The following is a 12628-nucleotide window of genomic DNA, read 5'->3' as shown; positions in this document are numbered from 1 at the left end:
AACAAGAAAAAAAAAGAGTCGCGGTGTGGTGTCGTGGCCACAAACACACCCAGGAACCATGACCGCGGACCACGCTGCTGCAGCATTTGTACCCACAAAACTCCAGCCCGGCAAGGGATTAATTGACGATCTCCATCGGCCAAAGCTGGCGGCAGCACCTTTCGACACTAGCGGGTAAGGGGGGTTGGAATGGCGCAAAATCGTCGATCTCGCTTCCAAGACATCAATTCTCATGGGGGACGGGCTGGCGAAGGAATTGGGATTGTGAGAGGAGGAATTGAACATGCGGGGCACGTGTAATCCAGAAATTCACCGAGTACAAAGGAAGCGGGAGGGAGAGAAGAAAGGCGGTCTATCATTGATATCCATCATCGCGGAGGCGGACGGCAGAGGCCGGCTTTCATTGCTTCTCCAGCCCGAGACAACGTTTCGACGGTTGTCAATGAAATGACCCGCTTAGAAAAAAGTCACATTTTCCTCCCCCCCCTTCCTTGTGCGCCTCCTCCGCCGCCACCGAGAGCCTCCATTGGATCTTTTGGGGGAGATGAAAAAAAAGTTGTGAATAAGACGAGTTACGGGGTGACTACAGTCTCCAGCGTGGTATGGATGTTGGACAGAAAAACTCAACCTGACACACAAAAAAAAGTCGGAATCATACCTGGCGAGGGAGGACAGGAACAGGACAATGAGGATATTCCCCGCTGCCGTGCTTGTTTCGTGTCTGTCTCTGGTCCTTTCCGAGTGCTCCGGGCGTCCGGTCAATTACAGATGGACTGCGTCAAACCACAGTCTCACTGCATTGCATCGACGGCTCGAGTTTAGTAGTTGTCGGTCAAGTTGACGTACGTTGCATTGTATGTACAAAGAGTATGTATCTCACTTTTTGTTCTGCTGCAATGATACCTAGTCCTGGTTGACCTCGATTGCTGGGCCTTGGGTTGCGTTGTATCGTGTGCCATGAACGGCATCGGCTCACTTCAGCTCCGCGTGCCGCCAGGCTTTGACCCCCTTGTTCCTTGCGAGTGCCGTAGCTTACTGGAGAATGGACGAATGGTGATTCTGTAGAATGAGATGGTGCGCTAGTCGTTAATGATTTGTGCCTTGATTGCTTTGCTCTTGTTGCAATAGATCCAAGCTGGTGGGAGCACCGTCCTTGGATTTTCATGTAAGCTCTTGTTGCACGGTCGTGGCCATCGAGATCCAATGTCTGTTTCTCAGCTGTGATTCAGTCTTCTAGGCTATTTCCCGAAGAAGGACAATGGTGGGAGAGCCCTGGACGGACCGTCTGACTTGACGCCGTCAATGTCTAGTGGTGACGTCCATTTCTGATTCTCATTTCCCGGGCCGACGCCAGATTGCTAGGTCGTCAGTTTTTGGATCTCTCTCCTTATTTAGTGTTTGATCTTTTTTGTCAGCATTCTTACCCATCTCTCAGTGACCCCAAACACCTGAAGCTCCACCTCCGCTCGCTCTCAGCGACTTGCAGCGCCCAGCACAGCCAGGGCTCCAGCTGTTAGGCAAGTGATCTGATCCAACAGTTTTCAAAGAAAAGCAACCCTGGTCGATTGCCTGCGGAAAAAACAACAATATTCGCCCTGTCTCTTTTTCTTTTTTTCCCGCCCGTTGTCCCGTTTTGACGTCCACCCTACCCCATCAAGGCTAGCCTCATTTCTCTAGCACAACGCCCGCGCTGTACGGATACTTCGGCCTCCCTAAGCCCCTTGTCAATCACTCTCTGCTCTACTCCCCCCCGTCACCTCTTGCACGCCCCCCGGCCAGCCCGTGGCGATCTTGAGTGTGGAGGTCGCAAGGTCGCTCGCTCGCTCGCACGCAGGTCGCACCAGCCAGCAAAGGGACCAGGTACTGTACGAGGAGGAGCCTGGCCTGGCATCATCTCGCCTTGCAGTTTTGTCGATAGAAGCCTTGAGAGAGCATCATTTCTCCCCTTCTCCCCTCCTACAAACCATCCATACCAATTCATCCCCACTGCACTCTTGCTCTCTATACCCTCATCCCTCTGCCGGCCAGAGAAGCGTCGGAGTGATGTTCAACTAAAGACGTACGAATTACTTGCTACTGCTTCCATTCTGTCGTTATACGGTCCGGTCGTCTTTCCACCTGAGGAGCACCGCCCACGCTTCTCGCGCGGAAGGCTCCTTTGATCCCTTCGTTTGGTCATGAGATGGGTGGCTCAACTATGATCATGGCCCCGGCCGTGGATACTTCGTCCTCTTTCCCTCGTTCTCATTCCAGCCCGGACCTACTGTCGCTTTCGACCATCGAGAAGCCTGCCCCGAGCCTGGCCCTCAACAATCCCCAGCGCCAGAGCGTCACCTCTCTTCCGTCTCTACCGAGCCTGCCAACATTCGACCTCCCCTCGTTCGATGTCGACTTCAAGCTCGACACCTCCGTCTTCCTGACGGGCGAAAAAGCCGGCAAGGTTGCGCCCGAGTCGTTCCCCCCGATCGTTCGAACCGAAGAGGTGCCTGATGAGACGCCGCACACCAAGCATGCCCGAAAGAGGACCAGTTCGCTTATAGAGTCGCGCGGATGGCTCTCTGGCTCCAAAAATGCAGCTGACATGCAGCCTGAGGAGCCTCCTCGCCCTACCACATCAGCAGGCGACAGGAGTTTTGGCGGTGGATCCCTGGGCGACCTCAAGCCACTTGAAAGGAGCTCGACAGCGTCAGACTCATTTGCAGGCTTTGCCAAACGATCATGGCGATCCTCTCGCTCCCCTTCGCCTATGGACAAGGTCGACTCCCCTAAAAAAGAAAAATCATCGGGACGTAGCCGAGCTGAGAGCTCAACCTCGATTAAGCTGACCAAGACCCGCAAGCGCCCTGGCTTGACGGTTGACCAAGCGGAAAAGAACAGGTCGACTGATTCACTCAAGGCCGCCCCCAAGGGTCTTTCTCGGGCCAGTGGCTACTTCAGCAAGCTCAAACAGAAGCAGTCCAGCCTGGCAAAGCTCAACACAAACACAGATTCTGACAATAGCTGTGCTTCGTCCGCGACAAGCCTTGCACCTCCCACTAGCACGGACGGCCGCACACCGCAATCATCCACCTACGACACCACCACCACTGCAGCCACCTCGACCGATGAATCCTCCATCGAGATGCCGCCCCAGAACCGAGATGTCCTCTGGTCATCGTTTAAAACTCTTGATGTGGACTTTAAGGGGTTCCTCGCCAAGAGCACCGCCCAGCGAATCGCCCAGATCCAGTCCCAGCTTATCCCCTTTCTTCGAAAAACCATGAACCACGAATCGACCAAGCGCCTCTTCGCCGAAGATGTCGACCGACGAGCCACGATCCTCGACAAGTGGTGGGTTACCATCCTGGAGATGCTGGAGGGACAGGCGCCCCAACCCGTTCCCGGCGTTGATCGCCCTGTTCTCTTTGATGCGGCCACGCTCCTCATGATGCGTCTCGAATGGCGACAGGCTACCTCTTACTTCCTCCCTCTCGCCGACCGGTCTCCAGCTGAGCGGGTGCGAGCGCGATCGTTCACGACTTCGTCAAACTCGTCCATCACCTCCAGTCAGGCCGCCTTCCTCGAGGAGTCCTCCGAGCACAATGTCAGAACTATGTTCGTCTCCAACCTGGTCAAGCAGATGTCGTTCGTTGTCGAGAAGCTATCGCTACGCCACGCCCCTGTAAGCCTCATCAATTTCGCTGGAAAGGCCTGCGCATACGCCTTTTTCTTCGCACCCGGCATCGCAGACATCCTGATTCGACTCTGGGGTCTCTCCCCTGAACTCATTCGACGAGTCGCAGATGAGATTGGCCTCCCGCGCAAAAACCAGGGAGAGAGCGAGGACATTGTGGCCTTGTTCCCGCCAAACATGGGCATGTTTGGCTGGACTTCACCCAAGGGAGTATGGGATAGCCTCAAAAAGGTTCCCAAGCTGCCTATGCTCGTGTCTCGGATCCCCTGGACGGGTCCCTGGGTACCACGCTGGAAGGGCCGCGACACGGACGTCTTCTTCATTTTCTGCAAATACTTCCACATTCTTTCTGAGCAGTTTATGCCTGCGGGCTTGCCCCTGCTCGAGAAGGCGAGGTCTCCTGCGTTTGCTCTGGTCCACGCTCAGCTGCTCTTTGTCTTGGATACAACAATTCACCGTCAGACTCCCATGGATGTTGGGTACAACGCGATGGATTCAATGCCCGGCGCCGATGCTTCGATGACCATGCCGCTTCCCACAAGCAATGTCATGAAGGGCATGTCTGAGAACCGACTCATCATGCTCCTGAAGGATTTCCTCTCAGACGAGTCTCTTGAGCTTGCGGGTGCTCGACATACATTCGCGGAAGCCTTTGCTACGATAATGAAGGCAGCGACGCGGAGGACATCCAAGTTTAATCACAATGCGTGCTTCACCCTGTGTGACTTCCTAGAGGAGGTTTTGGTACTCTACAGCGAGTTTGAGGACCCAGATTGCTCTTCGAGCTACGTCGATTGGCCTTTCTGGTTCGACGTTTGCAAGAAGATCATGAGCTCTTTCAACACCATGTCAGAAGTTCGAATGATGGCCTTTGTCTTTTCCATCTGGGACGCCATCTCCAAGGATCCGATACGCAAATTGACCGTCTGTAAGGACTGGCTTCTCACCGAAGAGACCTTTAATGAGTACTTCAACCACTGGTGCCCCATGGTCCGGGCCTACTACCAGCGTTTGCTGTGTTGGCGAATGTGCCGAGACGCAGGAACGCTGGATGAGGTGGATGGCCAAATCTTTGTGCTCGTGGCCGAAAGACTTCAGACGACGTGGTCACATTATCTCTACCTCAAGCACACTGCGGAACAAGAACAAAGAATCCCGCCTTCGACTGCTCCCGTGCTTCCAGCGCCGGGAAAGCGCTTCATGATTATTCGACAGGAGCTTAACCCTCCCCAGAATGGACTTTACATGGGAGGGTTTGACTCATTCTCCAAGCTTCCCAACAATGACACCGCTGCTACCACCCCCTTGCCAACCGACGTCAGTGCCAAGAACGACAACAAGAAACGATGGTCGCTGCTGGGCAAGGTCCTGTCTCTAGGGGGTACCGGTGGTAACGCGGGAGCAGGTGCTGGATGGGATGACGAATTCCAGACTGTTCGCCGTGAGACGGCTGAGGCGCGAACTTCTCTGGGCAGCGCGCCGACAATCAAGACAAACGGCAACAAGAACCGCGTGTCCGAGGACGATTCTTTGTACTCACAGCCGATCTACGAGGAGCAAAAGTATGTCTTCAAGTTCATCCTCGCATGGCAGCACCAGCAAGCGCCTCTCCGAGAGCGTTTCCTGACCCGACCCCGACTTCCTGGCCCAGCTCAAATGCGAATCAGCGGCCCATTGGCAGTTGGCAACACTGGAATCCCGGCCCCGACACGAAAGTACTCGGGCAGTCCGCAGCAGGGGTTGATCAACAGCGCAAAGAACGCGAGTCCTCTCGCCTCTCCTGTGGATGAGTCACCAAGGCGGCTGTCCCTCAGCCTCAACAGTTCGTCAAGCTGGAAGACGGAGCTCTCCTTCTCAGAATTGGGTAATGGATCGCCTACCGGGTCGGGTATCAGGGGAACACCCAGCCCTGCTCCGTCATCAACCTCGGAGGAGCCCAAGAAGAATGCGAGCTCATTCGGCGATGGCGTCGTAGACCCCGCGAAGCCCACCGGTTTCTACACAAAGAACATGGTCTATTCTGGACGATCCCTCGCCGAGTGGGCTCAGGTCATCTTTGAATGCAACAACTTTGTCGAACGCCGTCGTGACGAGGGCATCGAAGATCTTTCCGATGTAGAAATTCCCCTCCTGTCGGTCGAGGGCTTCCGCAAAATCGGTGGCTAGAAGCCCACAAAGAGCAATCAGTTGCTGAGCTGCTCATACATACGTCTTGCATCATAATGTCGCCTGCACGACTCTTTCCTTGCCTCATATACCCATGCATCAACAACGGTGGGGTTGGAAGCATTTTCTCTTGCACAAACAAACAAACAAAATATCAGGATACCATGCCATGGCTGGGCAATCTTTCATGGTCGTTTTTCTTCGCATCAATGCCACCAGACTCGGGGCTTTAGACAGACATGGAATATGCCACAGTTTTACGAATCACTCGGAGTGATTTGATTTGCTCATGTGTTGGGGATTTTCAACACTATTTGGTTTTGATTTGATTGCAAAGTTTTGGCGTTGGAGAGCAATAACTGGTCTGTTTTTATTTGCTTATTTTCATTCCTTTATATACCAAGCCGTCAAAGGTCATTTTGGACTTGGTCATTACTTCATTCGGCGGAGGGGGAGTGGGCGAACACTAGGACGGTAGGGAGGGATACTGGCAATGTCATGGCCAACGCGGTCTCCGGTCTGGAGTGCTTGGTTAGTTGAGGGTCACCTCTTGTGTATATACTATTAGATTGGATGGGGACGTGGTGGGAGTGGGTGAATACAGAAGGATTTTCTTCTGGCTTTCTTGGAACTGGTTAATGACATGGTGATAATGACAGACTATCTTGTTTATATGAGTTGAGCAAGATATTAATCCAAAACGTGGACCAAGACACTGGACATCGCCTCGCCCCCTCTGCTTCATGATGTTATCAACTCCTCCCAAGAGCAGGCTTCAGCTCAGCCCACATCTCCTGGGCCTTGAGACGGTACGTCTCAAACCTCTTGAGAGCATCCTCCCTGAGCAGCGGCCGACGGTCGGGATAGTATTCTTCAAACGATGGTTTGCCGTCGTTGGCAGCCAACCAGGCCGGACGGCTGCGCGTGTAAATGTGCACGTCAGGCTCAATCTGCCATGGCTGATCCAGCGTACCGACGCGGATATAATAGAGGTGACGACCAGCGTCGGCGTAGTGAGTCCATAGCCCAGTGCGGCATGCCGGACAGCTCGCGATGGTCTGGCCTAAGCCGGACTCACTCGGCAGACAAACGGCTACGGTGTCAGCGGACGGCCTGGGCTCTCGCGTCGGGTCCTCGGCGGCGGTGATGCGCGCGAACGCGGGGGCGACACCAGCCTGTACAGGTTCCGGGCTGGCAGGCAAACCGGCGACGGTAGGGGACGCCGAGGGGAGAATCTCAATGGCAGAGGATTCAATGACGGCGTTGAGAGCGAGGGCGGTGCCAGTCTGACGCTGACAAGCGGTGCAGTAGCAGGCATGGACGATGATGGGGGGGAGGTTGAAACGGTAGCGGATAAGGCCACAGGCACAGCCCCCAGCGAGGGGAAAGATGTCTTTTTCGGAGTAGTGAGTCGACATGGTTGCAGCTTGAGTCTTGAGAAAGCTGGGAGAGGTGAAAGGGGATGAGGGATTGTGTGTTGGTGTGTGAAAGAAAGGGCGCGGTTTACATCAACCCAGGGTGAGCAGCGTGTGTGCGGGAGGGGGGCACAGCCAATATTGCGCAACGATGAGGCACGGACGAGCCTATCATAAAATAATCAGACACCTTGCAAGGATGATTCTCACCATCGTGTTGTCAACATTTTCGTCGTGCCTCTTTGCGTGCGTCGTTTTTTTGACCGTCTGACAGCCCTGGTGCAAAGCGGAGTAACAGGGTGCTGACCAGTGAGAATGGGCTTTGTCGCCTAATTAGGAAGGGGGATGATGGGGCAAGTCGAATTACCACAGAGCCAATGGATTCGACATTTTGGTTTAAATCAATCCGACTGATAATATTTCGTTACTTTCTTCCAAAAGATAGACATGGACATTTGTACAGTGTATGTTTAGAATTGAGCTCTCATCGTCGTCGGCGCCTTATCTAAATCTCTCACTCCAGTGGCTGCTTCGTCGTCGATGCCGCTCCCATGACCAGCTACGGCATTGATTAGGATAATGCTTTGAAATAAGACTAGGAAAATACGGGAAAATACATAGAGGACTGGCAAAGTGCTCCTGTGTAAAGTGGTATTTGTATCTACGGAGCGCCGTAGACTCTGGGATAAATAGCGCCATTATTGTTAGACTCGATGGCTTTTAGATTAAAACCCTGGCCAGAGCCGTTGGTCTCCCCGGATTGAAATGGCACAATGGATGCATATATAGAGTGCGGAACCCCAACTGTAAAGATGGCAAAAGGAGTCAAGAAAGAAAGGATGCAATAGTGTCTTAGTTGATTAGCTACTGCTCAACTGCAGACGATGCGAAGAGGGTACCTAAGTCAGTTAGCGAATTCGCTTGGTATGAACAAAAAGAGCTGATAGACAAGATGAATTAAACAAGCCATGATTCGATCCATGTCCTTAAGAGGATATGAAACAATAAGGGACGCAGGGGAGTCTAGCAGAGGCCCTTGCTGCGGCGAGGAGGCGTGCAACCTTACGGAAGCTGAAAGAGTAAGGACTGGAGCGGCAACATACAAGACATTGCGATAAAAGAACAGAAAATTTTACAGCACAACCGTTTATTTAGTGACCTACTCCCTTAGGCTTATGCTATACATTGTGCAGAGAATGCAGCTCAAAGAGAGGATCATGCTAGATGCGCCCTCCCAGTATTGATCATACCAAACGCCCCTATATCACTTACTATGCAGTGACATCCAATACTCCATCTGTTTCTTAATCTCATTCTCTCACATCACTGGTTCCCAAGCACATGCTCTTCTCCTCCCACGTGATCCCCTGCAAAGCCAGCAATCTCAGCCCTGCGGCAGCGCTAGTCCCAAAACAGGGGTGTGCCAGCGCCAAAGCCAACCACGTCACCGCGTCTAAACGGACCTCGAAAGGATTACCCGTTTGACTCTCCTCTCCATCCATCTCCATCAACGGCTCTGCAGAAACTATCGGTACAGTGCCTGGTCTTTCTGGAGTTATCCGGCCGAGTGCTTGTAATTGATCACCATGCCCAACACGGGCAAGCCGAGCAAGGACTGCCATCTCTGCAGGTCGCGCCGTGTCAAGGTCAGTGCTTGCTTGTGCTTACGCCTCTGCTTATCCCCCACCTACGGATGCAGTTTCTGACTGTCTCGCAGTGCGATCTTGGCAGACCATCTTGTCAGAGATGTATCAAATATGGAGCTGAATGTCCTGGTTATAGAGATGAGCATGAGCTTGTCTTTCGCAATGCCAATCCAACCACTATCAAGAAGCGTAAGAAGAGAACTCAGCAGCAGGCGAGCCGTGGGGTTTCTGTCATATCTTTTTCCGACTCGTCTTCTTCAAGCGGAGACTCTGCCACTCCCGGAACTCTCTTGGATGAGAACTTTGGATTGAGTCCTGTTTCTTCAACTTCGACTGACCTAATTTCCACCGCGGGCTCTGATACAACACTCATCCTACCCCAATCAATGAACGAGCATTGGACCTCTCACTCCATCCCCATCCTTCTCAACGTCTACTCCACTCTAGAGTTCCTACACGACACATATAGGAAAAATGATGTCAACGGGCCCCTTGTTTGGGCTGCCCATCTCTTTTCCCGTACCTATGTCACCAATCTACGATACCCCACTGCCATCGACAATGGATCCATTACCGAAACTGAAAAGGAACTGGGCACATATCTCGGTAAAACTTTGAGCTCTGTTGGAGAGGCATTGAAGTCACCTGGCGGTGCTCTCCGAGATGATGTCCTTGCAACAGTATGGATTCTAACAAATTACGAGGTAAGAGCCTTGCGCCTTGTGCCCTTGGTTCCGGATGCTAAGGTATTCAGCTTCTCATGGGTTCCATCAACCGCATAGAGCCAATGAGTCCGTGGCACCTTCACACACGAGGCCTGTACAGTATTCTCAAAGCGAGAGGCACCGCTTACTTCAAGAGAGAAACTGGTCGAGCTGGCTTTTGGCCAGCATACAACATGGTGGTACGTACCTCAAGAGCCCATTCTCTAGACACTTGGTTGACAACCTAAAGCAAGTGCAATGCCTCTTGACAAGCATCGAGTGCCCTCCAGAGTCTGAGGAATGGTTTTCCGCAGTCAGAGAGACTCTACATCCACAAGAGGGTTGGGCGCTCGAAGTGTCCTCCTACATCACCAAGATTGCCCACGTGCAATGTCGCATGTTAAAGATTCTTCGGGCCCGAGACTTTGATGCTGCCTCGGCTGAATACTACGACTTGATCGGCATCTTGTTCCAAGCCGAGGACAATCTGAAAGCATTTGAAGCATTCAACGTTCATGTGGACCACGACTTTGACCCGTACATGCGCAACATGCTCAACTCGGCCCGAGTCAAAGGTTATCAAGTCGTCTTATCTTTTGCCAACTTTTTAACCCACCACATCGCCTCTCCAATTCCGCTCGACGTCCTCAAATCCATCCGTGCACACTGTATTCGGCTGGTGCGTGGATCAGCACAAGAGATTATGGATGGAGTGTCCCGGAACTTGGACCCAGGGGCATTCCGGAATAATCCATCTCCCAGGACTCTGTTCGATGCCTTGAAACTGATATGGCCTCTCACGGCAGTGTACCTCGTATCTTCGACTCTTCCAGAGCAGCAAGAAAGCGCAGAGAAGACACTACGGTTCATAGGCAGGGAGCTTGGAGTTCGACAGGCTCTAAGGGTGAACCGAGGAGCATCAGTGTTGCCCCCTGAGGCAGAAGCACCGCTGGAGTTGGTTGAAGACGAAACTTTTGACCCATTGCCAAAAAGTGCTGGGTTGATGTGAGACATTTGTGGCTCTGTTGGCAGACAGTCACACTTGGTCACTCTCAACTAGATTGCCTACTCATCTAGACATTGTGAGGGGTCTTCTCGACTGGGAACTCACAACAACTGAGTGTATCTATTGCAGATCTTCAGGGGTATTGCATCTGTCTCAGTGGACCTTTGTTGAGTTGAAACAACAAAACGCTATACAGACGTCACTTGCGGAAATTTGCCGCCCAGGCCCTCATTATTGGGTCTCTCCACAGCCCGAAGTGCACCTCGTGAGGCCTGGGATATTAGGAGAGGCCATGATGCGAGAGGATAATGAGGGGGCAACTCAACCCGCAACAGGGCATAGCTGCCGGACCCATTCCAGCGTCTAATTACACGAGCTGAACTTGGGAGCCTCAAAAATAGGATGTGGAGACAATGATACGAAAGGATCGTCGGGTTCAAGCTGTGGCGACGAATGGCGGAAAGAGGGCTTCCGGAGACACCTTGTGGCGGTGCGAGCAGACAAGGAGAATTCCGCATTCAAACCAGGCCGAAAAGGAGGGACGAAAACGCCAATCAACCGAAAACGCAAGAGGATCTGGTCCAAGGGTAAACGTTCCACGAGAAAGGGGATGATCAACAGGCGGAGCATGGGTCCGGCGGGTGGCGGCAGTGGAGAGACGTGGCTCTTCTCTCTCGTGTTGGGAATTGGCGTCGAATAGCGGTTTCTTGAAATGGAAACAAGGGAGGGGAAACAGAATTTAGCTTTTCGGAGACGGAATTCTGGAGGCCTCGACCGAGTTTTGGGTCAAATTTTGTTGATGGAGATCGTATTCTGATGGTTTGGATGGGTTTTTGGAGGATGGTGTTTTCGGTGAGAGTGTAATCCACACTGTCCACCCACACGAATAGAGTGTAGACGTACAGTGCGCAGAGTCGAGCATGTGATCTGACGTCAAAGCCTGAAACGGGTCGTAGGATGTCCGAACCAACCACGTCTCGTTGGACTGATTCACACTCTCTCTTGTTCAATCACGTCTCAAACCGCTTCTGGAATCTCGATCGTGACGGTGCTTTTCTTGTTGCACGATCCCTGCAGCCTTCTCTAGCGCGTCTTCCTCGCTTCGCTTCCTACCCCGGATTTGCTCACGGCCGTTATCAATTCGAAAGCAGGGCAATGCCAAACACCAGTGCAGCCAGCGCAGCGGTCGGACCGAGTGAAGTCATCCAATCATCACGGTCCTCGATTTGCCAAGGTTTCCCGCTGATGGATTTGGCAGCAGGGAACTGCTGAAGCCGCGCCAAGTCGTCAAGGGTGCCTTTCAGGTTTTTTTGACCTGGTTCGTCCGTGTGCAATCAATGCAATGCGGACTCTCACCCTCACCGCAACCATTCTTGCCTGCCCGCCTGGTTTCGTCTCTCTGACCGAGGGGGGCGTGATGCAGTATTAGCTTGCAGCGTTTGAGAAATACTTGTCTGGTCGAGGTGTACAAGCGACGATACGATACCACGCTGGCATTGCAGCATCCATACCAATGGATATTGTATCCGCACCCTCCACAACAACTTCTCCACGCCCTGCTCGCGTGGGCTGTGTCCCCGTCTCGCCTTGTCTCGCCCTCGGGCAGTCGATGATGTAGTGGGTCAGGGGTCAAGAAACGACGGCGGCTTTGCTGTGCTGTCTGTCGACAATCGGGATGATTTACGGCTTATGTTGACGACCGACGATCCCTTTGATCCTTGGCTTGGTTACCTGAGCCAAACGCATTTAGAGGCGTTGTGTTCCAACATGGATAAAGTCGTGCTCCCCTGTGGCCCTCTTCCCCCTCCTCTCGCAAAAGGAACCTGCAATTGCAAAGGTTGCCATTGAAAAAGCGCAATCCCTCGTGTTCGAGGCCATTCCGCTTACAGTACGGTACAGCACAGGTTATGACCCCCTACAGCGTGCCATTGCTTGAGGGTGGGCTACATCATAGCACTCGCCGATCCGAACCACCATCAGGGAACGCCCATTTCAAGACACTCGTCGCCACCAGCCGT

The 12628-nt window shown here is 52.9% G+C and overlaps 3 protein-coding genes across 3 annotated transcripts; 2 read left to right on the top strand and 1 right to left on the bottom strand.

Annotated features, from left to right (window-relative positions):
• Positions 1 to 2197: 2197 nt before the first annotated feature.
• NECHADRAFT_31438 (uncharacterized protein) lies at positions 2198 to 5839 on the top strand (the record flags this gene model as incomplete). Its single annotated transcript, XM_003054127.1, has 1 exon — positions 2198 to 5839. One exon carries the CDS (start codon positions 2198 to 2200, stop codon positions 5837 to 5839), a length of 3642 nt encoding a protein of 1213 aa, XP_003054173.1.
• A 752-nt stretch (positions 5840 to 6591) lies between these two features.
• Positions 6592 to 7257, bottom strand: NECHADRAFT_74621 (uncharacterized protein; the record flags this gene model as incomplete). The annotated part of the gene is made up of 1 exon (XM_003053408.1): positions 6592 to 7257. The coding sequence occupies one exon, from the start codon at positions 7255 to 7257 to the stop codon at positions 6592 to 6594; it is 666 nt and encodes a 221-aa protein (XP_003053454.1).
• Positions 7258 to 8840: 1583 nt separating this feature from the next.
• NECHADRAFT_31630 (uncharacterized protein) lies at positions 8841 to 10613 on the top strand (the record flags this gene model as incomplete). Its single annotated transcript, XM_003054126.1, has 4 exons — positions 8841 to 8900; positions 8972 to 9604; positions 9655 to 9804; positions 9855 to 10613. The coding sequence occupies 4 exons, from the start codon at positions 8841 to 8843 to the stop codon at positions 10611 to 10613; spliced, it is 1602 nt and encodes a 533-aa protein (XP_003054172.1).
• Positions 10614 to 12628: the final 2015 nt, after the last annotated feature.

This window comes from Fusarium vanettenii (assembly GCF_000151355.1).
Source record: "Fusarium vanettenii 77-13-4 chromosome 1 genomic scaffold NECHAsca_1_chr1_3_0, whole genome shotgun sequence".
In the NCBI taxonomy this organism is placed as follows: Eukaryota; Fungi; Ascomycota; class Sordariomycetes; order Hypocreales; family Nectriaceae; genus Fusarium; species Fusarium vanettenii.
This window is presented reverse-complemented; position numbering and strand designations above follow the sequence as displayed.